Source organism: Mugil cephalus, chromosome 16, assembly GCF_022458985.1.
Source record: "Mugil cephalus isolate CIBA_MC_2020 chromosome 16, CIBA_Mcephalus_1.1, whole genome shotgun sequence".
Classification (NCBI taxonomy): domain Eukaryota; kingdom Metazoa; phylum Chordata; class Actinopteri; order Mugiliformes; family Mugilidae; genus Mugil; species Mugil cephalus.
This window is the reverse complement of record NC_061785.1, coordinates 12,638,794-12,663,313: the sequence shown is the minus strand read 5'-3', so window position 1 is coordinate 12,663,313 and position 24,520 is coordinate 12,638,794. Positions and strand designations below refer to the sequence as shown.

Here is a 24,520-nt window from a genome sequence, read left to right as displayed (position 1 = left end):
ACCGTTTTCAATACATTGGTATGATGCAGTGTAGATAAAGTAATTATTAGTGTTATTTGTTGTGTTTTGAGTTGGTATCAAGAGGTTACATTTTTTTTCTTGTATTCTTTACAGATGCATGAAAGCTCTGTACAGCTTTTTTTAGTTTGTTTTAAAATGCTTTTTATAATACTGCTTTTCTATCTAATCCATGTCTGCAGCCTTGAACTTATGCAGGTAGCTGTCCAGGTTTGGACTCCCCTTACCATTCGTGTCATTGCAAGAAAAATATGGACATTGTTATCAAGCAGCAGCACTTAAAGGTTGTGGCATAACCTTCCCAAAACAAGGAAGTTGCTCTGTAGTTGATCAAAAGTGTTTATAATCGTTCCAAGCAGTCTCACAGAAAGGTGGAATAAGAAGCAGCAGTGGGGAGTAGAGATCAGGGGGATAGGTACACATTTTCAAAAGATCTCTCGATTGTGTTGCATGAAGAAGAAAAGCCTAATTCCCAGCTCCTCTCAAGTCTGAATGGATGGCCAATCTCAGCACAAAGTAGGTGCAGATGTTGGGAAAAGCTGCAGATAATCGGAAACAACCTCCGTCCAGAATCTGAAAGATGTGGGACGCTTATCTGACTGGCTCACATGCAGTTTAGACAAACCATGAATCCAGCTTTAATGAGAAAAACGTACAGATGAGAGAGTCACTTATAACTCGAGGTAAAAACTCTTTGTGTGCAGTGTCACAGAAACGATTAAACATCATTTTCAGCATGTTTTGAGGTTCTTAGCAGCAGCTTTTTGCTTTCTGCTTATATTTTAATGTAGTATATTTGTCATTGTCATTTTTGTATTAACATTATTAACATTGTTTTTACAGATAGAATAGGTTTTGAAGCCGGATATATTGCAAAAGGATCTCAGTTTTTCCAGAGACCAAGTTTAATTTGATTGTTGAATGAGCTGAACAGAAGATATGAAAAATGCTATCACTTCTCCTTGATTAATATATTCTTATTAGACCTGGTTGATACGGACCAAAAATCACACCGTGGCCATAAGATATATATCAGTATATTTGTCATTAAATAATAATAACAGATTCAGGTTAAAGCCTGTTGTACTGACTGCTGGACTTTTATATGAATGGCTATAAACATCAAGTTCTGGCATCTATTCAGTAAAAACACACTGAACAAAATAAGGACGATTTATTCTCTGCATAACAAAACTCAAGTGTACTCGGTGTACCCTTGATACATGTGTGCAATTGATCAGATACAAACGGAAAACACCAAAGTTTACTGCTTTTTTTCACAGGGAAACTTCAGAGGGGTGTGAGTTTTGCAACATGGTTTGTTTTCTGAACTTCCTGGTCTGGGTTGAAGCGCGCATTTTAACACACACTTTGCACTGAATTTTTCCTGCTGTAAATAGTGGGGGGAAAATAAGTCGTACTCATATCTTTCTCAGCAACTTGTGGTCTCTACAGAATACATTATTCTGCTGTTTATCTGACAATTTAAATCCGAACCATCTCCAAATTACTGCGCGACAGTCTTTCTTTTTACCAGCCAGCTCCTCTTCTGTAGCCTGATCTGATTCCCATCTGTGTTGCTGCGTGCAAGCAAGAAGTGAGTGAGCTCTGAATCAGACAAGACTTTATTGCCAAGTGTATTTGTACATACGAGGAATTTGCCTCGCTGTGTTGTATAAGAAATATAAAATAAAATAAATCGTAAACATATACACACTCAAATATACAAAGATTATTCATTGTGTATATACAACAAAAGGAACATTTACAGTGGGATGGTGGTGGGTTTCATGTTTCATGAGGGGAGGGGCGTGTTCAGACAGGGAGACGGGGAGAATAAGCCACTTGGAGGCTCTCTTAATAGTTCGAGTGCAACCTAATTATATTGGTATTAACAATATACTCATCATATATATATGAAACTATACTATATCTAAACAAATAAACTTGATATATGGCTCAAGCCTAATTCTCATATACAGTATATTGTACAAACAAGACAGGAAGTAAGTAATGATGCAGCAATACTTTAATAAAAAGTCAGTCACGTTTAAGTTGTAAATTTGCTCGTATGTGATTAATTGGTGTCTTGAGAAATTTTGTTGTATCAGGATGTGTTTTGGTTAGTTGCTGAGCTGCCATGTTGGTTTTGGAAGGGCCTAGGTATGGTATAGGTTCTGCATGGTATAGATTCTGCATGGTATAGATTCTGCATGGTATAGGTTCTGCATGGTATAGGTTCTGCATGGTATAGGTTCTGCATGGTATAGGTTCTGCATGGTATAGGGCTGCCCTGTACGACATGTGCTGCATCCAGAGAAGCACCACAATGGAGAATGTGCTGACAGCCATAAAACGGCGGCGCGGTGTACTGATCGCCGCTGGTGCTTTGTGTGTGTGTCTGTGGGAGGAGGGGGAGGAAAATATGTCCTGGTTAGAGAGGAGGGGGTGGGAGTTTTTCTCAGTGCTGCTGGGCGGCCCCTCCTCCCCATCCTCTTCCGTCACTCTTGACGATTGAGGTCATTGGACTTGTGATGGCCTCTGTTTGTATTTTAGTTCTTCCTGCATCCCGCTCCTTATTATCTGTACCACACCCCTTTCCATTAGAGCCAGTGAACAGTTATTGACTCATTATAATTAATCAGATCTGAGTCGGTCCGTCTGAGAGGACAAAAAGACCAGAACAACGATTCCTCCTAAACTTTTCCTTATCTATTCTGCTTTGCTGCCTTTTATGAGCACGCCAATGCCGACATGTCTGTTCCTGCTTCTTTCTCGTTCCAGACTTCTTAGAGAGAATAAATCTCATTGAGATCATTTTTCCAGTTCACCCTCAGGAGCATTAGACCTAGCTTTGGTAGATCAGCTCTGTCCACCCACCTCTCGGTGAATCATTACCACACAGGTCAATTTGTGAAGTGCTCGGTTTAACAGGCTCTGTGTGCCACCAGTGTCGTTTTTAAGGCGAGCCCCAAAGGGACTCCACAGTGGATGCAAATGGAGCGCCAGCGCATTGATCGGATGCACCAGTCCCTGAGCGCTAGGGAGTGTTGCGGTGTTTGTGAACGACACGCGTTTGTTTATCTGTGCCGAGAGAGGAAATGCTACGAGCAGGAAACACTGCAGCTGTGTTTGCACCAGTGTCCTTGATGCTGTGTTGCAGTGAACGAGCCATAGATTGGCAAATGTGGCAGCTTTGGTGAAGGAGCAAGTCAAGACATCTTTGATTGCAGTTTGGTGCCGTGGCTGATATCTGTGTCCACTCCTCTCCAAGAATAAGACCGACTTCCTGGTTGGATTATTGGTTATCCCAGCGTCTGCTGTTCCCTGACCCAGCCCCACCCCCTCCAGCACATTGTGGCCTGTAAGATTGCTTTTAAAGCCCGTCTGTTCCTCTTCAGACTGCCAGAGCTTCCCATTCCTCATCCCCATTCTGCTCCCCTCTCGCTTCCCTTCCTCGCCTCTTCTCCCCATCTCAGCAGTAGCCTGCCTCTCCCGACTCCCTCCAACCTGGTGGAGATCTGAAAATTGAAAGCAGAGATGGGGTGTGGGGAGGAGGAAATACAGAGGAGTGCAAGGTCTATCTTTGTCTGCCATCTGAGTCATTATTTTCATTGTTCAGTCACTGCGGCCTGTACCATGGCAAAACTACGCCCCCTGTGGCGGCTGCTGCACAGTGCGAGAGCAGACATTTTCCTCTCATGTCTGCCTTTGAAATGCCCATTCTGTGTGTCATACTGGTAAAATGGAGTACTCTGCTTTCAACTGGAAGTCAATCTATGGTGTGTGATGTAGTAGTGGAATTAAAAAGCCCCTTTTTTTATTCTTCCTACACTTCTAATGCACATGTAATCAGACAGTTTTTGACTGTAATTATTTTCCTGTAGCTGCCATTGTGTTAATGCTGATTCACTGACCTCTGCAGTCTGACAGGGGAAATGCTCTATATGATCAGCTTTAGGGTTTTATTAATATTATTTTATTATTATTTGAGGGCGCTCACCATTTTTAGTTGCTTCATTAGTTGGGGTCATCTTTGAATTTCGTTCAATCTCACCCGTCCACCAGCTGCCTCAAAACACGCGCCGACTCTCTGTGTTTTATCCCCTTCAGATGGAAGCGGGCAGAGAGCCGCTACACCGTGGAGAGAGCTGCCATCATCAGCCACTGGAACTGGCTCCAGGCCCACATCTCGGACTTGGAGTACCGCATCCGACAACAGACCGACATCTACAGACAGATCCGAGCCAGCAAGGTCAGTTCGTCCGTGCCGACCCGTCTCCCCACCAGTCAGTCTTAAGTTTTGCTCCTGTTTATGTTTGTCATGGAAGTAGCACACTCGTCTCTTGCTTCCACAGGGCTCTGTGGACTTGGGAGGTATTGCCCCTAACGCTCTGCTTTCTGGCGGGACAGAGGTGAAGCCAGAGCTTGTAAATACTCAGGTACAGTGGAGCTTTTCATATTCTGTATCGGCGTACTTGAAATGGAAACCACATATGGAAATGATTCCATGACGATGATTTTGTCTTATATGGATTTTCATAGAGCTGATCAAATATTTGTCTTTAGACTTACCTGAAACATGGCTGCTCATGTTTCTGCAGAGGGTCCAGGGTCATTTTCTAGTCCTGCTTTTTTCCATTCCCCTGTGATCAGACTGTTCTTACATAGCAGTCAGGTTTTTTTTGTTATGACCTCTCACTCAGACAAGGCACAGTTTCTGTTTAATAGTGGTCACAGACAGAAATATAGTTTTAATGGGGAAACTGATGGAAGCATATTTATGTCAAATCTTAATCTGGAAGAACACGACTATATAAATACAGCACTAAAGTAATGAGTAACATGCTCCTGTGAAGTGTCAAATATGCTGGAAATATGAAGATATTTTTATCTAACTTTATTGACACCACTGATTTGGTTTAATATAAGAAGTCATCCAACATTGTCTCCAATGGTGCTTTTCCTATGGACTCCAGCTTCATTCATCTTTTCTAAAAAACGTTTTTGAACAACTCCCTCCTCGAAACTCATCACCTGATGTTTGTTGAGCAAACAAGCTCAGAAAGAATGGATTCATTGCAACCAGAGAGAAACCAGCAGATCAAGTGTTTAATGTGGTTGTTAGGAGATCAGATGATCAGAGGTTCACACCAGCCCCCTACGTCTGTTTGGAAACTCCTTCTGATCAGTCTGTGGGTGACATGAGGACGATCTATTCTCGTTATCAGTTGAATACATATAATAGTGTAACAATATTATTTATACATGGGACGTATGAAGTCCATTTCAGACCCCCACACATTTATTGTGTTGGATGTTTTATTGGTAGGAAATGTTTGTCCGACTCCCTTGTAAACTGCACTTTTCTTGGTAACAGTTCGTTCATCTTGTTTGTTCTTGCAAAGGTGGAAATGAAATTTTGAGTGTCCACAGGAAACAATGCTTTTTGTATGTGTCCCTCAGGTCTGAATGAAGGCGATAAATGGAGCGGTGTAATGAGCCCCTTCAGCTTTCATATCTAAATTATTTCTAAATAGATGATGCCAGGTTGAGTCTGTCTCTTTGGATTTGTTTAAAACATTTATACAAATGTTTGTCAAACCCGAACGCCTGCAACAGGGTGGCCTCTAATCATAGCTGTTTACATTTATAGCGTGATTTAGTCCTAGAGTCAGCTTTCACTCTAACCTCGTTCAATTTCTTTGGCTTTGTGTCTTTGCTGGGATGTTTCTATTGATTTAAAATGTAAATAATGTACTGAACAAAGGTCATATAAATCGTAGTTGACAAATGAAATGAGATTTAAGTCAGTTTGAAAGCACAGAGCTGTGTTCATTTGTGAGTAAAAGCTTGTAAAGGAGCTGCTTTCAGCAGGTTTAAAGCGCCCGGGCCCCTTTCACGGATCTAGACTGAATAATTGAAGGCCACGAGACCGGGATGATTCTGTTTGTCTCTTCTGTTGTTTCCTTAAATATCGCGTTCAACTGAGTGCTGTTGGTCAGCCTGCGCTCCTGTGCCAGTTACCACGAGGTGTAGTCTCACTGGTTCTGTCTTATCTGTCCACGCAGGACATCGGCTCCGAACGGCTGGAGCACACAGGCCCCGCCCACGTCACCAGCACAGAGCCGGGCCCTTGGAAAGGTCAGAACGGGCAGCCGGTTAACGGCGTCCTCAGCAGGTACGGCTGCTAATCATTACCTCATGTCAGTTTCCCAGAAGGGCGGTCAAATTTCTGAGAAACACGAGAGGGGAGTTCTTCATACGAGTTCTTAATGCGAGAGATGCTGATGTTTTGCTTCTTATCAGTTAAGAAAGAAAAGAGTGTTATTGCAGCAGGTCTGCTTTACTTGGACGCATGATGGAGCTGAGACATTGTTAATGAAATCTGTCTGGGCTGTTCCTGTTTTGTCAAAATCCAAACTGAATGTCTTAGTAGTTTTAAATGCTTTCAAAAACAACTACCTCATTTTACTGTGTCCTGACTTTTAGTTTACAGCATCACAGCAGCAGAAGGGATAGAAACACTATCGATCCAGTTCAAAATTATAATAATTCACTTGACAACACATTAGGTGACTACTCTAATGTCCAGTTTATGTTGAAACTGCATCAGAAAGATGGTGATTCCACCGGATGATCATTTTGGAGGGTGTAGTTTTTGGTGCTGTTAAACTGGATTAAATTAAGTGTTGTCTAGCATAACCCTCTGACTAAGATGTCAAATTAAAAGGAACATGTGTTGTTTCAACACAACACAGCTCAGTAGTACTAAAAACCACCGCCTCCACTATGAAAACACAGTCAAACCAACAGTTTTCTCTGTGATTTCAAATAATAAAGTGCTGAATACTTAATCGTTCATGAAGATTAGATTTGGTGCAGTACTGCTGTGTTAGATTGTTTGCACACGTGTATCTAATGAACTGGCAAGTGAGTGCAAATTTATATTGTATTAACAGAGTTTTTTTAATTAACAGCTCTGTAAATTATTGTAAACAAAAGCTAGAACTTTGAGGAAGAGACATTTTAGTACATTATTTAGAATATTTTCACTACTGCTCTTAATACACTGTCAAGTGAGAATGTGTGTGTGTATATATATAATATATGAATGTGTCATTAAAGTGACGGCAATAGAATAAGCCAATGAGAAAATGCACACGTCTACATACATTAACATGCAGTAAGAAAACAAACAAAATCAAGACCATTTCCTCCTACATTATGCATTGTACATATATGTGTTTATACGTGGCTCTGTATGCGCTAATAACTCTTGACTTGCTCTCTTATGATAGGATGGCAGAGAGTGCAGACTCCAAGCACCAGCAGCCGTCAGCCTACGACAGCACATGCGTGGCCGCGCGCACGCGACCGCTCGTCAGCTGCAGACGAAGGCGGCTCATTCAACCCAGCACTGTGCCCAACCTTAATGGCAAGGTGAGTTCACAGCGTGAATTCACTCCATGTCAGACTACGCAACAAAGCGGACGTTTAAAGGGGCGGGGCAGTGTGCAAAAAAAAGCCATTTGGGAGCAATGAATGGACGTTTAGTCTTAGAAAACATCTTGTGTGTTTACGCTGATTAACTCCTGGGGTTGTAACTGAGCGACTTGCTGATTTACTTATAAAAAGTAGGGCATCTTCCTCCACTGCTACATAAACAGGAGTATTCACCCGTGTGACAACTCACAAGTTTGAGTGGTGGAAACAAGAACAGTGTTGTGCTTAATTACTTTTCTACCTTTATATTTATATATACAAACGTACAATCACATTTTCCTTAATCTGTTCTACTGTTGATTGATTTAAGTGCATTTGATTGCGTTTATTAAAACTGTTTTTGCCGTATTGGCACCAACCCAAAATGACACATCAAAAAGCGAACTGTTTTCTGGCGTGACTCGCTAAACCTCTGCGGTTCATCTCATTTCTTCACTGATTAATAGGTTGATTTTCCGATTCAAACGTGTCTTCATTTGAAACATCCCGCATCAAGTCATAATATCCTCCCCGCAGTTCTTAAAATAAAAGATGCCATTTCCTACATCCTTGCATTAGAAATCTCACCCCGGTCTCACAAGACTGGTTTCAAGATTAGTCCACGTGTGAGGGGGGAGATCCAGAGCGCCGTCACAACCGAAAGCTGACTGGTTTTCAAAAGTACAAGGACAAAACAGCTGAACAGGAGCTGTATTCAAGATCTGACAACTCTGAGACGTCGAATCATTCAAATCGAGATCGATTAAAGTCTGGAAGCTCTTCCTTTCTTAGTGACTTGATATTTACTTGAAACATTCAGGAATTATTAAGAGATACCCAGTCCTAGTGATTAATGATGTATTCGATACTTTCTGGTGAAGACGTTGCATCACAGCATGGTGTTTGCCTTTACGTGATGCGCAGGCCCAGAGGAGCAGCTGTGTCCAGTGTAACTGCAGGGTTAACCCCAGCTGTGTGATGTGTGGTGGCTGGCCCACCCCCAGAGAGGACGCTCTGGAGCAGCCCACCCTGGAGCGCCTGTCAAGGCTGGATCTTGGCGTCCACCCCATCCTCTCCTTCCCCGACGGTCAGTGCTAGAGATGTTTGTGCAGTCATTTCCTGTTTTACATGTAGAGGGGAAGGCGAAAGAAGGAGCGGCCATAGAGAGATGACTCCACAGGAAATTCTTTGGTTTCCAGACACCGAGACGATCTGTTCCTCTGAAATGCTTCGCTCCTCGTGTCACGAAATTCACAAAATTCTTGTCCAATTGTATTTACAGCTGCCAAGATGGCTCTTATATTAGCTCGCCTGTGGCTTATTATGAGTTGTGCCCGCCTCTTCGATGCCCTCATTAAGTGTCTGTTGGTTTCTCCTTCAGATGTTTGTATAGGCCTACGTCTGCAGCAGGTGATGAAGAGCCAGTGGCAGACCAAGTCACTGGAGAGAAGCAAACCACTGAAGAAGCTCTCGCTCAAACACAAGCTGTCCTCGTCCAAAGAGAAACACAAGTTCACCAACTCGCTCATGGCAGTCAGTGAGTACAAATGTCCTCAACTTGTAAAAACCTTTTAGCGCCGTCTGGACGTCCTCTTATGTCTCTGTAATGTCTAAAGTTGGGTTCAGACGGGATATATATATATATATATATATATATACACACACATTAACTGGCCACTTTATCAGCTACACCTGTTCAGCTGCTTGTTGATGCTTTTAATCTGCAGCAACTGTGTGATGCATTTGTATCAACATGGACCAAACCACAAGGAATATTTCAAGCGGGGACGACCAGACGTTTTTTGGCCTTTCAGTCCGTTAATGATCTTTTAATATTTAGTATCCGTATTCTTCATAAAGGCTTTTCTTATGTGCCTTGTGTTCTCTTAAATGCTACCGGAGTCGGTCCAGTAAACAGAGGTTTTAACGCTACAGGAATGTGGTTTTCATTTATGGCAGAGCTACAATGAATAAGGAGAAAAGATCTCTGGCTGGAGCCTCATCCTGATCAAATCAAGGCGAAACGGTCCACCCGCTACTAAAACCAAAGGGGTGCCTAATAAAGTGGCCAGTGCGTGTACTTTAATACCAGGAAACCGTGAAAGAGGGTGTTTAATCTTTAAAGGTCAGCTTATTATTGTGAAACAGTCACACCGCTGTGTTCAGGTCATTTTCATTTGTATCACGGTTCGATTTCATAATGCCACCGACACGCTTCCCAGAAACACGAGAGGAGACGTGCTGATGTTACCGGGAATTAGTCCCTTTAATCGATTGAGTTTAATGCGGATTTGTTGTTAGATTTCAAGGATAAATAGTTTATTTATTTATTTTTTCATCAATTCTTTCCTCTCAAATGTGTCAATTTAACGCCCCTCTCAAACCGAGATTCACGTGGTACCTGTCTGTCTCCTGGTGCTGCAGGACTGGGTCACTATAAGAACCGCGCTGAGAAGCCGAGGACAGTGGACGGCAGCATGGGCGGCGGTGGTGGCGGCGGCGGCAGCAGCGGCGGCGGCGGCGTACTGAGCACAGCCCGGCTGGAAGGCCAGGCCGTGTGCAAGACCGACCGGCTGCAGGGGCTCTCCACGCCGTTAGGCCCGTACGACAAGAACTACAGCCGCAAGAGATTAAGAGAGCACTCGCTGGACAGATCCGACTGTGAGTCTTTAAGAAGTGAGACAAATTATAGTGATTTAACTTCGAGGATTCTTAGCCTGGCTCTTTCTGTCTCCTTTGTCCTCCAGCATCCCCTAAACTCTTCCTGGACTCGAGCAGCTCCTGCCCGACTCTGGCCAACATGCACTCGTCCCTCCACAGCCCTCTCACTCGCCAGCTGTCCACGTCCTCAGAGAACTCCACACCGCTGGGCTCCGGCAGCCAGGGCGTCCCGAGCACACCTGTAAGCACCATCATTCAGATCGCAGTTGTTCATCGGGTCATTGGCTGACGATGGCGTAATCAGCCGCTTGTCTGGTTTGATTTGTTGTGTTGCACTGTTCATGCGTTTTAGAGATCAGTTTGTTCTGCTGACAGGTCAGAGCCTGTGTCATTTCTACACATTTATACTTGTACGGTGGATCGCTCCGTGTTCTTCAAAGGGAGCAGCTCATGTTGGAGTTAATGCATGTTTTACAGCTGAAATCACTGCAACAGAAAACAGAGAAAACGTCAGAGTAGATGGTTTTTGGCAGCAGAAGGAGGAAGGAGATTTTTCTGTCCGTTCACTGAGAGACAAGGAAGAAAATGCATTTTTGGAGCAGCTGTTGTGGTCGGTGTCATTTTCCGGTGACAGGCATGTCAAGCTAGGACATGATCTTGCTTTAATTTCATGCTCCCTGAGAGCATTTTCCTGGTAGTGTTGTGGAGGGAGGTTTAGTCTCTTCCTCTGTGGTGCTCTGCCACGTTTCAGTGGAATTAGCTTCACGGTTTGTTTTCAGCAGAGACAAAGTGAATCAGGATTTTTGTCACTTTACAGTGAGGCTACATAAGGTGTATTCTGTTTAAGATGCAACAGACTTAGAATCAAGCAAACTAAGAAGAAGGTTTTTTGTGTTAGCCACTTTTAATAAGGCTTTTTAATTTTGCCTTAGTTACATTCTTAGTTTGCTACAATTGATCTCCCCTACATCAAAAAGTTTTATTTTACTTATCCACAAAAAGTAGCCCTCCTTTTTTTCATTTTTTTATTCCAGACTTACAATTGACTTGTAATCGAGCAATAAATCACAAAGTGACTCTAAGGTCAACCATCTTGTTTGAATAACCTTTATTGAACCGTGAGTGGACAAAGTGGTCGATTGAGCCATACGGTGTCAGCTTCTAGCTGCAGGGAGTTGAAATGTGCCGTCTGCAGCGTTCAACGCTAACACTGCTAACATGCTGTCAGTTCGTTTTAAGGAAGCGGGTATTTCGTCCTAATCAGACTTGAGACAGAAAGTGTTAAGGTCACAGGAAGTACTAAAATAAAGAAGTCACTACTACGAACTGAACATAAGTTACTGAATGTTTCTGATTTAATATTTATTCACTGGCCAGTTCATTAGGTTCACTAGAGAACGTATTCTGATCTAATTCCTCCTTCGAGACTGTTCTTTTGTTCAGTGGATGTTGAGTCAGTTTCAGCTGAGTGATCGTTTCAGAGGATTTAGTTTGTGGTGCAGTTAAACTGGCGTCTCTGTTATTAAGCTTAGCCTCGACACTGAAGTGCCAAAGTAGTAGCACCGTGTGTCAATAGTGCTACTCATTGTTTAAGGCAGTGGTGCACTCTGTCATTTTGAGTTTTACTCTTCAATTAGGACCAAGCAGATTTATCATGTCAAACATCTCTCAGGTGTCTCTTAAACGTAGAAACATTCGTTGATTTTGTGTTTTTTTTTAGTGGGAAATATTCCCCCAATGAACTCTTGATACTTTTCCACTGTAGAAAGGGAATCTTGTGAGGCATAGTGAAGTTAAGTGAGTGCGACTTTGGAAAGGAGAAGTGGACAACTTGGTCACTAGTTTTAGTGCCGCATAAACTCCATCAATATAAATCTACACCCATCAAGCAGAACATTATGACCACTGATAGGGGAAGTAAATAACATTGACCGTCTTGTGACAGTTCAATGTTTTGCTGGGAAACTTTTGGTCCTGGCTGTTACTTTGACATGTGCCACCCACCTAGACCAGACCAGTCACGCCCAGCAGCCATCCCAGCAGGATGCAGCCTGACACAGACACACACACAAAAAAGGCTGAAGTACAAAAAAAATAACAACAACAAAAAAACATGAAGTTATGTTCCCAGACACCACAGGACGCCCTCAGAAAACCCATGTTCATTCTCTGATGAGTCACAACTGTTTTGGGGCAGAGGGGAAACCTACACAGTATTAGGGAGGTGGTCCTAATGTTGTGCTTGATTGGTGTACGTTATCTCATATCCAGTTTGAAAATATGTTCAAGACAATATATCACCGAGCCCTAGTTCGGACAAATTAGTTATTATTTTTTTAACTAATGTTAAATTCCACAACCTTCATGAAGAGATTTAGTCCAACACGGTTAAATTAAAATGTATAGAATATATTCTCTAGTGAACCTAATGAACTGTGTGTGTTCATATCAGTGAGAACTAGAAACTGAAACTCGATTTATCTGAGTTCATTTAAATTCTTGTTGTTACTGAAGCAGAAAAATTGGAACAGTTGGTGAAGACGAGGCCAGCTGCTGCAGAGTGAGACTTTAAGTCATTTGCATACAGGGACAGTTTCTGTTTTACTAGACGTTGGTGTTTAAAAAAAAAAACAAAAACAAATTCATATCAATCTTAATGAAACAGATCTGACGTCGATTCATAAAATCCTTCATTGTTTGAGGGGATAAAGTTATTTCCTGTATCCTTGTGCTGCAAATTCTGCTCCTTCAGTCGCGCTAGATTGAATTTAAAGTAGTGTAACCGTGTATTTTGGACATACTCCTGACATGAAAAACAACAGTTCATTGAGGTATTTGTGTCACGTAGAAATGAACACCGGTTACGTGAGAGTGTTAGAGGAGGGAGATCTGGACAACATCCATGTAACGACCGATTGTAAAGAACCACACCTGAAGACGGCACCGTTTAAATGCTGTTTATTGACGTAGTCCTGCGGCGTGTTGTAACCGCGTTTGTTTTTTTCGCCCAGCAGCAGCCAATCAAGAGGCGGCGAGGCGAAAGCTCCTTCGACATCAACAACATCGTGATCCCCATGTCTGTGGCCGCCACCACCAGAGTGGAGAAGCTGCAGTACAAGGAGATCCTGACACCCAGGTGAAGACCGTGTGCCCTGTTCATCACCCTAAATCATCGTGACTTTAATGTCATATGATGTATAATAATAATAAGAATAAAAAAATAAACCTCATGGTTCTGTCTGTGTAGTTGGCGATCTGTGGACATCTTCTCACAGCCCATAACTGAAGAGGAGAACGAACGGGAGGTGAGTGTTGGTGACGCTCCTCAAGGATTCATGCATCAGACTGTAGCAGAGGGAACAGAACAGTGACACCTGGTGGTCAAACTTCACATCAACACAAAGACCTGTTTATGGCCTTTGTGAAGCAGAAGGAATAATTATTTTCATGTTATTTTCGCCTTTTCATATATTTAATGCAGTTAAATATTAATGTTCAGATAATTGAGGAAGAATTTTACATTTAATAAAGTAGTAGTAGACTAAAACAGTCTGGACACTGCTGGTTCAAACCTGATGTAAGACTCACGTGTGACATTTAAATAATTAGCCCTATTAAAGGTCAGTGTGTCCTTGAGTTGTTTTATTTATTAATTAACATTGATTAACATATTTGGATCCCTCCTCTCCTCTTTATGAGGAGCTGTGGCAGTTAGAGAAGCAGCTTTAGGTTTTAATGTTTGCAGCCTCTTTATGTCCATGTCTGAGGAGAGGAAGCTCCTAATGGACGAGATAAATGCAGAGAAATAACTTCTCCATAAGGGGAAGGAAAAAATGAATTATTATTTTGGAAACACTGACAACAGTCATTAATTATTAACGCCATCCTCCTCATTGATGATCCAACTCTAAGAGCATCTTAAAAATGTAACGACTCTGAATTTGAAGAGTGTGACGAGAGAAGAGCTGGAGAGACATTACTAAGCTAAAGTTTGTCTGAATGATTTGATGGATATCAGTAGTGACCCCCAGTCTTGACGGTGTCCCTCTTGCAGGTGGAGGACCTCACAGACGCCGCCTTCGTCCTGCTCCATCAGCCCTACGAGGACCAGGAGCGGTCCCGCTGGTCTTGGATGGCTCTGGCTCCGGCTAAGAGGAGAGGCAGCAGGTGAGTCTCCTGATACTCTGTAACTTGCCGGTTGCGAAGGAGCAGCTTCACACTCACACCTACGTCCCTCCCCTCAGGTCGTACAAATCCATCGACGGTCGGACCACGCCCCTGCTGTGCGGGACAAACCCTCCGACCCCTCAGCCCGCGTCCCCAGACCCGGGCCACTGCCCCATGCTCCACGACTACAGCCACGTGCCGTCGCCCATGAGTCCAGCCAGCCCCGACACCACCTCCAACCCCCACACACCCTGCTCCAGGGACTCCCACCGACTGCTGTCCAGCGAGGACACGCGGTGCTCAACGCCGGACTTCACCTTCGAAGAACGGGTACGTAGCCTCAGCCCCGCGTTACTATCAGACTATGTTGTTTTTGTTTGGTGGTTTAAATGAGACCAGAGGCTCCGGTGGGACACATTTTAGATGATTCTGCCTCAGACTGAGCTGTCTAAGCTCAAATGTGTCTCTGTGACTCTTTCCTCTGAGCTGTGGGGACCAACTTGCCACAAAGCTAATAACGACCAGTCCCTGTGTCAGCAGCTGGGACGCCACAAAACACCTGGACCCTCCGTTCTGTTAAATGGGTTTTAAAATGTTGTCTTATTCTCCCAGATATAAGTCCAGTAAACAGAGCTGTCACAGTTAACGTAGTGTAGAACACCGTGAACTCTGTAAAACTCTCTGGAACATTTTTTCTCCACACAAGTCTCCTCCAGATGTGTCCTCAATAAAACAGGTGGGACACATCTGGAGGAGACTTGGTACAGCGAGGTATCCCAGAATGCATTTTCCAAGTACGCTGCTGTTTCATAGAGTAATAGTCCTTTGACTCAGTCCTCCCGTCCTCCTTCTCTCTGTCCATCAAACTCCTGTTTAAAGGCTACAGCTGAGAAACGTCTGCCTTTAATGATCAGACTTTAAACGTAGCGCTTTCTGTCTTCCAGACGGTGGCGCCGTGGGAGCGCCGCAGCTTCCCCCTGCCAGAAGACCCCGCCCCGGAGCCGGAGGCCGAGACCGACCTCCACATCAGGCCCAGAATGCGCAGCATCTCAGGTTGTCGAGCGACGGCCTACGGACGCCTGGATTCGGACGACGCGGAGCCGCCGTGCGACGACGACGCCTCCGGAGGCCACAAACACAAGGCCTCCGCCCACCGATGAACCCCCCCCCACTCCCACTCCCACACCCACAGACACACACAGCTCCTCTCTGGCATTAACAAGCAGAACCTCTACGCAGAATAAGGTATTAAATGGGTTCCTGTTGTTTGATATTCAAACATCAGTCTAATACTTTTCACAGTTTTTAGTGAACATTTATGGAGATAGAAGCCTTTCCCTACACTTGTTTTTTGTCACAGGAAAAAAAAATAAAAACATTAAATGTAAAACAAACAAAAAAAGTATAAAACAACACGATAGGGGAAAAAAAAGGATTTGTGTAGTAGGCTAAACAATGTACATGGGGGCTTAGTGGTGTTTCATATGTCGCGTGTACACTCGTAGCGCACTATGTAGCGGACTCCTCAAAATATGGCCAAAGGGTGTTTTCTATAGTTTGCTTGTAATTCCCATGTACATTTTTAGTGGAGTGACAAATAACAAAACAAGAAAAAATACCCCACCTGACTCCTCCTTCTACACCCACCCAACCCCCATCCAAATAAACAGGTACATTTGAGATGTGGTTCCCCCTCCTCCCTCTAGAGGTCGCCTGAAATCACCAGAGCACTTCTCCGACTGCCAAGTCCGGTTTTGTTGGTTTGCTTTATTTGTTTGTTTTGTTTTTTTTTTTTCCATTCCTGACATGTCTTTTTTTCTGTTTGTCTGTTTTATCCGTCTGTTCCAGCGTGACACATTCTTCATTTCTGTTTCTTTTCTTTTCTTTTTTTTTTTTTTTAATTAATAGTCAATCATTCCTTTACGAGCTCCCGTCTCGCCTCCCAGTCTCCTCCTCAGTTAGGATTCAGGTTCACAGAAGGCGACAGACGACCGAGCGGGGCGTTTCTTTTAGCACTTGCCCGACAGAAAGCGCTGCTGCTGCTGCTGCATGCTGGTGGGGAAAAAAAAAACGAATTTAAAAAAATATATATATAAACAACAGCACAAAGAAAGACTGAAAACAGCTGATTTCACGTTGGAAAATAAAAACCCAAACATTTCAGATGTAGCAGCTCGATGCCACCCTGAGCTCAGGTTCTTCAAGGGAATATTTTTCTGCTGTTCAGTAGTTTCACTTCCTGACTGGATTCTGTTTTACACCATCTCTGCCCCCCCAAACCCACCTCCACCACCCTCCTCCACCTTCAGTAACTAATCGCTATGCAAAAAAATCTATGGTTGTTTTCATTTACATCTTTTTATGCCACAGCTGTTCGGTCACTGTTAAATATTTTTTTGTTTGTTTTCTTTTGTAGTTAAAGCAAGATGTCAATGTACCTGTTCGATTGTTGCAGCAGTTAACCTAATCAATCGTTCTTTCTTTTTGTAAATAGTACCATTAAAAACATTTATGTTTAACTTGGACATGGTGGTCTGCTTCAAGTCATTCAGGTGTGAGATGATTTATTGATCGGATATGTCGGATATGTGTGTTCACATTAAAACATAAATCACTCTTATTGACAAAGTGGTTCAGTTTTCTTCTGTGGGGCGTTTCAAACAATAAAGATGAAAACATGTATATAATTACCTCCTCAAGTAAGTTAATGATGGTGCTGTAAAATATATAAAATAGCATTTAATTAATCATTTTAATCTTGTTAATTATGGAAAGTGGAACGGTGGTAGAGTGGAGAATGAACTGGACCATGTGAACAATACTTCCTCAACCTGATCAATACTGATAACAGATTAACTGTTTCCATGGAGACTAAACAATGATCTGATCAGGTGCTTTAAATAGACCAGAAGAAGAGGATGTGTATATGTAAGCGAAGCTCTTTTAAATGTAGTGAACGACTCTTTTTTTTTGATTCAATCTCTCACAACAACGGTGACTTCATAGCATTTATTTTCAAATACACATATACAGCAACAAGAATCATCATAAACCAGTTATTGATCAAATGCACAATAACGAGAACAATCACATTTCCACAACTGTACAGCCTCAGAAGAAACCAAAGAAGAAAAAGAAAAAAAACAAAGGTGACCAGTTTTTTGTTACGGCAGAAAGCTCTCCGACGCTCGGGATCAGCTCGTCCCTCAGCTCGTCCCCCGGCGTCCACGTCTGTCCAGCAACAGAGACGAAACGTGGTCGAACTAAAGCGCCGAGGATGTAGCATGCAAGCACAATGTGTCTCACTCCCTCAGTTAAAACCTTCACACGGCTTTCTACCCCTCAAATCCCACAACAGTACATCCCTCCAAAGTAAAAGCATATATAAACAGGATATACAAGGAGACCACGTTGTCAAAGGGAGGCAACCTTACATGAGGTGCATGCAAGAAGCTGTTTCACTCATATCAATTAATGCGAGGAATGAGTCACGAGGACTGGTCAACACGCGGACTGGATTTTTAGGTTACGTGGTTATGTGAAACCTGCGGCTGGAATAAAAATGAGGAAAATAATCCGAAATTAAAATGTGACTAGCTGGGCCTTAAAAGTGAAATATGGCCAAAAGTATGTGGACATGTTCAGTGGGTCCAGTGATTTTATAAAGACTACGGTGTGAAATCAAATCAAATTGCTCCTCGAGAGCAGTTTTGAAGCTCAGCGTGTCGCCTCTGGCCGTCGCCACCTTGACAGACCTAGCTAATTTAAAAATGATCAAACTCACAATGTTGGACTTTCTTCTCAATATTTTTTAAAGTTATTGGCTGAATAGAAGTTTTGAAGCTCAGTGTGGCGTCACCCAGCTAATTCAATGGTCAAAGAGGTGAAGCGTGAGTTGAGCTAAGGCTAGCTAGCAACCTGTGAGAATATACCCACCTGTCAAAGAGGCCACGCCCTTAATGAATCGTAACTTTAACCCTTAACATGATTTAAACTGGTCAGTTATATGAAAATCTGTTGTAATTAATGGAGAAATCAGCTATAGAGAGGCAGTAAAGAATTATTCACTCATTTGTAGTTTTTTTATGTCTACTCAGAGTCGGCCTCTAGTGGACATTTGTGGAAATGTACTGTAAAAGGATTTTGCGCGGAGGTTGGCGCCTCTCACGTCCGAACATTAGCAAATTAATTCGGAGCCGTAACATTTGCGTGTTCACATACTTTTGCCATAACTTTTACAGTGAATGTGGAGCATTTAACGAAGCTGAAACTCAACTGGCTGATGAGTCCTGTGTGCTCAGAGCTCAGGTTTAAAAGTTCCTCGGTGATGTCAGATTACCGTCATCTGACCATGACACAAACCCCTCCTCGAAACATCCTTCAGTACGCAGGATCTTTGCTGCTGCAGCCTCGCTAACTTCTTTAACAACTGCGATTAATTCATCTAGCTACCTTTTTTAGTGCATATAGCAGTTTAAATACTGTAATCAGAGCTGAGTAAGTGGATAATTCAGATACTTAAAACGTCTTAATTCTCCTCCTCGTAGCTGTAGCGCATTTACAATAGAGCGGTAAAAAAAAGAGAAAAGAATTAACACTGACAGTAGCAGGCACGATACAAATGTTTCTTCATATCAAATACATGTCATATATCCACAGAGTACGATTAGAAAACTGTGCCCAACACAAAGTTCCTACTCTAGCTGTTCAGTTTTTTTTTTTTTATTCTTATTTATTTTATTTTTTTGAATCCGGGTAACACCACCTCTCACCTGTGGAGCAGTGTCAAAAATAAGACAACCTAGAGGCCGATCAGGAGGCGAGTTATTCACACAGCAACAATAGTTAATAAATACGTTAGTGTTTGTAGGAGCTTTGAGGAATATTTGAATCTACACTGTTTATAAGATGCAGGTGCGCATTATTGTTTATGAATAAATCAAAATGCAGATAGACACTAACAAAAATAAGAATTCATAAGATATGACAATTCATATAAATATTTACGGCTACAGTGCAGAACGTTTGTCTTCCCCTCTTGGCAGTGAGATAAATTACACAAACACTGTTGACACGTACGAATGTCTATCGGAGGAGGAGTCGACCCCCAACGCTGTTTGACCATATTTGCAAATCAAATATTATTTTCTTGCCTGAACCTAATGTTAATTTACATTTCTAAGTCCTGCACTGTAGCTTTGAGTGAATTCCACATACAAAACTACATTTCATTTAAAAAAAAGTAATATGGCACAACGTAAACTGTTCTTGTGCTTGTGGGTTGAGAGTTATAAGCCGTAAACTGTATTACAGACAGTGTATATTTAAATGTTCCTTAGAAATTAGAGTGACTACCCCAGGGATGCTGACTGCTAGCCAAGATGTGCTCAGCGCTAGCCTATGAATGCTAAAGACCCACCTAAGGATGCTTGAGACTAGCCTAGGTATGCTACATACAAGCCTTGGGATACTAATGACTAGCCTATGGATGCTAGAAGCTAGGTTAATGATGCTCAAGACTAGCCATGGCGTACCCAAGAAGAAACTAAGACTAGCTGGGGATGCTAGATTTAAGCACAGAGAACTAGCTTAATGAGGCTCAAGACTAGTCTGGCATGCTCAAGACAAGCCATGATGCTAAATGCTAGCCAAAGGATGTTAGAGAGTAGCCTAATGATGCTCAAGACTAGCAGAGGGATGCTTGAGACTAGTTAGCAATGCTAAAGACAAGCCTAGTCACACCCAAGCCTAGCTCAGGAATGCTAAAGACAAGCTTAGCGAACCTAAAAAATGATCCTAATAAGTATGCTCAGGCTTAGCTTAGGAATGCTAAAGACTAGCCTAGATATGCTTAAAACTAGCCTTGAGATACTGAAGACTACCTTAACATTGCTAAAGATTATCCTTGGTTTAGGGAAGCAAAAGAAGAGTTATGTTGCTAAAGATTACCATAGGGATGGTTATGGTTGACGTGTGAATCACAGGCGTCTCCTCCAGCTTCTCGGCAGCCTTATTTTTGATCTGTACCTCAAGGTGCAGCACATGTCCCAACTACACAAAGCAAAAACAGCAGTGAGGTCTGAAAGCATTTTTTGTCTGCTACTTTTGTTGTAACGGCTTTCCTCTAGCATCCAACTGGACCTCCATTTTCCAGGTAGATATTCTGTTATTTTTTTTATTTTAATAAAAAAAACGATATGCTGGGAGACACCGATCAAGGTGACACTGAAAAGTTACATTTCTAATGGGGTTCAATGTGACAAGTAACCAAGCTGTCAGATTATGAAGAGATATGTGAATTTTGTTCTGCTCGGGTGCTTCAACTCTTGAAGGGACACTTATATAAAAGGTTGGAAATCAAAGAGAGATCAAAGACCACAGACAGAAATTAAATACACGGTGGCCTACTTGTTCATTTGTTTTTGTCTCAAGACCTCTAATGGTAACGCCTCAAGAAAAGTTTCAATGGTTAGTGGAGGATAAACAGTGATGGGTAGCTAAAAAAGTCCTGTGAAAATAACGAGGAAGGCATCACAACTCCTCTATGTGTGATCAAGGTGGAGGGTGGAGGGTGGAGGGTTAGGGCGCGTTCACAAGCCTTGTTTGGCCAGGGAGGCGGACACCTGGTCGGCCAGCGTGGAGAGCTGCGGAGAGTCGGCCATGTTGATGCTGCCGGAGGACGACACGGTGCTGAGCTGGTGGGGGGAGTCTTCCAAGGCGACGATCTCGGCGCCGTGGTCGGTGCGGGCCTTGGCAGTCTCGCGGAAGGTCAGTTTGTGGCTCTCAATCTGCAGGCAGATCATAGGCGGAGCAAATCAGCAAAAGGTTTGTTTTACAATCTTAAAAAGCGTAGGAAAAAAAAGCATCAACTCCAAACTGGACAGTCTAAGACTGCTCCAGACGAGCAAGGGGATGCTATAAACCCAGGGATTATACCTGGTAGCCAAAAGATGCTAAAGACTAGCCTTGGGATGCTAAAAACTAGCCTCTGGATCCTAAAGACCACCCTTGAGATCATAAAGACTAGCCTTGGCATGCTAAAGACTAGCCCTGGGTTCCCAAAAACTAGCATAGAGATGCTAAAGACTAGCCTTGGGATCCTAAAGACTAGCCTTGAGATCATAAAGACTAGCCCTGGGAACCCACAAACTAGCCTACAGATGCTAAAGATGAGCCTAGGGATGCTAAAAACTAGCCCTGGGAACACAAGGACTAGCCTTGGGATCCTAAAGACCACCCTAGACATCATAAAGACTAGCCTAGGCATGCTAAAGACTGGCCCTGGGAACCCAAAAACTAGCCTAGAGATCCTAAAGACTAGTCTTGGGATTTTAAAGACTAGCCTGGAGATCCTAAAGACTAGCCTTAACAATTCAGAATTAGTATACAAAGCAGCAAAGGACAAACAAAAAAGATATCATATAAGGCTGCCTTCTTCAGTTATTCAGACACAAAGCAGGAGCACTGCTGCACCTCCCTCTGCTGGACAACAATAGGTACATTACATACAAATACAACCTGAACTATTTTGCATTTTCTGGAGGGGTTTCTCAAGGGTTTGCTTTAGAAATGCTAATATGATGCAATTTCCTCATTTCTATTCATTAAAGAACCTAACTTCTAAATTAATTCATGCCATTACACACATTAAATAAAAATAGGTGACGAGGCAGCCAAGAGCGACAAAATAATTAAGTTAACTGTTCTTTCTGGAAGTAAAACCACAATAAACTGCTAGAGGAGGTAGAAATGAAGTAATAACAAATACATAATGTGACAATACATAACAAATATCTGCTAATAAACTGCACTCTGCATGCATTTTTATTTCCGAAACAACTAAAATTTTAAATTCATCAATACAAATATTCACATTAAGTGCTTGACAGGTCGACATTTGCTAAATAATGAACCAACTTGTGTCCATATACTGTAGCGGAGCGGTTAGAGGCTGCGAGTTAAAATGTCTCCACGCTTTTTTAATGAATATGTATTTAAATAAGGTCTGAAATAAAACATGATATTCTGACGTCAGCAGCGGCTCACGCGGCTGTACTTACAGGAGTCCTCAATCTTTATGAGGGGGTTCGTCAGGATGGGTGTGATGGGAGCTGAAGGGACAGTCTGAGGTGACTGAGGGGGGGAGACAGCGGGGGAGGGGATGGAGGGGCTGTCCGAGGTGCTCCCCTCGGCCTCCTTCCCTTTCTCCCTCTAGAGAGGAGCCCCGGCAAAGGAAATGACACGGCATGCAACGAAAACACACACGTGATGGTTTCAACAGAAGTCAAAGAGAATGCAACAAAAAGAAAAATAAATAAACAATAATAATAATGAACTCAAAATATGCAAATAATGAGCGGATCATTTGAGATGAAGTGAAAATGGAGAAGCAACGAAAAAGGGGAGGAAAGTATGAGTCTAAATGATGATGTTTGTTAAAATCAGCTGTTTTCTGGGTTGGGAGAGGAAAAGCATGACCGACTACAGCGGAGTCACTTCCTGGTTCAGGTCAGAGATGAACGGTTTCCACAGAAATAAAATGATGACTTATATTAAAACATCTAGCGCTGTAGAACTGTACTGATGAAGTGGTTCTGCTGATCGGGGGCGGGGGGGATCATGAGTAGAAAAAGAGAAAGAAACAGGAGGAGGAAGAAAGAGCATAGGAGCTATGGAGAGGTGAGTAGAAGAAGAACAAGAAGGTGGAAGAGAAGAATGTGAAGAGGAGAGGGTGGATGAGTAGAAGAAGAGGAAGTGAGGGGAGGAGGAAGGAGTAGAAGGAGGAGAACAGCGGGGGGAAAAGGAAAAGAAGAACCATGAAGAAAAGGCGGGGAACGCGGATAAGAAGGGGAAGGAGAGGAAGAAAGAATAGAGGAAGTAGCAGAAGAAGAAGAAATGGAAAGGAAGAGGAAGAAGGAGGGGGAGGGGGGATGTTTTTCTCCAACACTAAACTGACTGAGTAGAAGAAGATGAAGAAGACATCTCCACATCTCCAACGCTGCCGTCCACATGTGTTTTATAAGATCCCTGTAATTTCTGTCTTCACTGACCAGAGGCTGCTAGCGTGGTGTTAGCGTAGCCATTGTAGCCGGTCTGTTTAATCAGCAGCAGAAAGCTAGAGCCTTCTAACTAAATCAAAATAGAAAAATGTTGTATGTAGACCCTCTCTTCTAAAGCCTGCGTTTTACCCACAAAGAAAAATAAAAAAACAAACTCAAAGCCTGCCAAACCGCTGAGTCATCCAACAGCTGAGAACCGACCGTCTGAATATGACGACATGAAGAAGAAGAAGAAAAACAACGCGCAGATTTCGTGATGTCTTTTACCCTTCTCTGTCCGCCTCCAGGGACGTGGCCAATGTTGTCCAGAGAGCCGATCTTGGACTGAACTTTGAACTCCAGCTTCTCGTTTTTGATCTCAATATTTCCACCTCCTAAATAAAAAAGAAAGAACAGCAGCATTATTACAGAGGTCCATCATCACAGCCGTGTAAAAATACTCCACATAAAGTATCAAAAACAAAAATGTCACATGCCGTTGTCAGTTTAGGGATGTTACACTTAAGACTTAATGTGCAACACATTTTCACTCAAACACCCATGACCGTGACTCATTCTAGTTTAATGTTATTCATTATTTAGCTTCCACATTTGTTTTTAGTCACCGCATATGAATAAATCAGTGGATTTAAGGACTTGGTTTTTATAGCTGACAAACTGTGGGTAGTTTATCCAGCGCTTTAAGTGTGAGATGTTGTGAACTGATTTGAAAGGAGAAAGAAGTTGAAGTTGTTTCAAGTGAAATATCTGAACATTTTGGCGTCGATCACGGCCCCAAGGTTTACTTTAGTCAGATTTAAATGACTCGGACCTTCAGTCAGAAACAAGAGGTCTCACAAAATCTATACTCAGCCACCACTTCATTAGGTACACTAGTGAAAACAAACACTGTCTAATAAAAGTCCTGCAGTAAGTCTGATCGTTTTGGAGGATTTGGGAGTTTTATTCTGCTGTTAAACTAAAAGATTTCATGTTATTTAGCCACTGACAAAAATGTAAAAATAATAAGAACATTCATGAAGAGAAGATTTAGTGGAGGGCTCTTCTGTGTAACTAATGAACTGACAAGTGAGTGTAACTTAGATTACTGAACCAGGTCGGGGAGCATTGAATGCCCCACCTAATCTGAG

The 24,520-nt window shown here is 42.6% G+C and overlaps 2 protein-coding genes across 25 annotated transcripts in view; one reads left to right on the top strand and one right to left on the bottom strand.

Moving 5' to 3' along the window:
• The window catches only part of LOC125022334 (KAT8 regulatory NSL complex subunit 1-like), a 28,077-nt gene extending 11,221 nt beyond the window's left edge, over positions 1 to 16,856 (top strand). For 3 of the 6 annotated variants that reach the window (XM_047608907.1, XM_047608908.1, XM_047608906.1), the window contains 13 exons: positions 4,132 to 4,273; positions 4,377 to 4,460; positions 6,090 to 6,199; positions 7,320 to 7,461; positions 8,428 to 8,590; positions 8,885 to 9,040; positions 9,919 to 10,164; positions 10,251 to 10,405; positions 13,176 to 13,300; positions 13,412 to 13,469; positions 14,219 to 14,331; positions 14,409 to 14,661; positions 15,276 to 16,856. In XM_047608907.1, the coding sequence (XP_047464863.1) occupies positions 4,132 to 4,273; positions 4,377 to 4,460; positions 6,090 to 6,199; positions 7,320 to 7,461; positions 8,428 to 8,590; positions 8,885 to 9,040; positions 9,919 to 10,164; positions 10,251 to 10,405; positions 13,176 to 13,300; positions 13,412 to 13,469; positions 14,219 to 14,331; positions 14,409 to 14,661; positions 15,276 to 15,491 (1,963 nt within the window). In that variant the 3' untranslated portion in view covers positions 15,492 to 16,856. The remainder of the gene's footprint in view (positions 1 to 4,131; positions 4,274 to 4,376; positions 4,461 to 6,089; positions 6,200 to 7,319; positions 7,462 to 8,427; positions 8,591 to 8,884; positions 9,041 to 9,918; positions 10,165 to 10,250; positions 10,406 to 13,175; positions 13,301 to 13,411; positions 13,470 to 14,218; positions 14,332 to 14,408; positions 14,662 to 15,275) is intronic. The other 3 variants (XM_047608910.1, XM_047608911.1, XM_047608909.1) reach the window with 3 other exon arrangements.
• A 469-nt stretch (positions 16,857 to 17,325) lies between these two features.
• mapta (microtubule-associated protein tau a) overlaps positions 17,326 to 24,520 on the bottom strand; it is a 33,705-nt gene continuing 26,510 nt past the window's right edge. For 18 of the 19 annotated variants that reach the window (XM_047608912.1, XM_047608920.1, XM_047608921.1 and 15 more), the window contains 2 exons: positions 23,658 to 23,764; positions 17,326 to 21,119 (listed from right to left, as the gene is read on the bottom strand). In XM_047608912.1, coding sequence (XP_047464868.1) covers positions 20,922 to 21,119; positions 23,658 to 23,764 — 305 coding nt within the window. In that variant the 3' untranslated portion in view covers positions 17,326 to 20,921. Of the gene's footprint in view, positions 21,120 to 22,391; positions 22,543 to 23,657; positions 23,765 to 24,520 lie in introns of all 19 variants that reach the window. The other variant, XM_047608918.1, reaches the window with a different exon arrangement.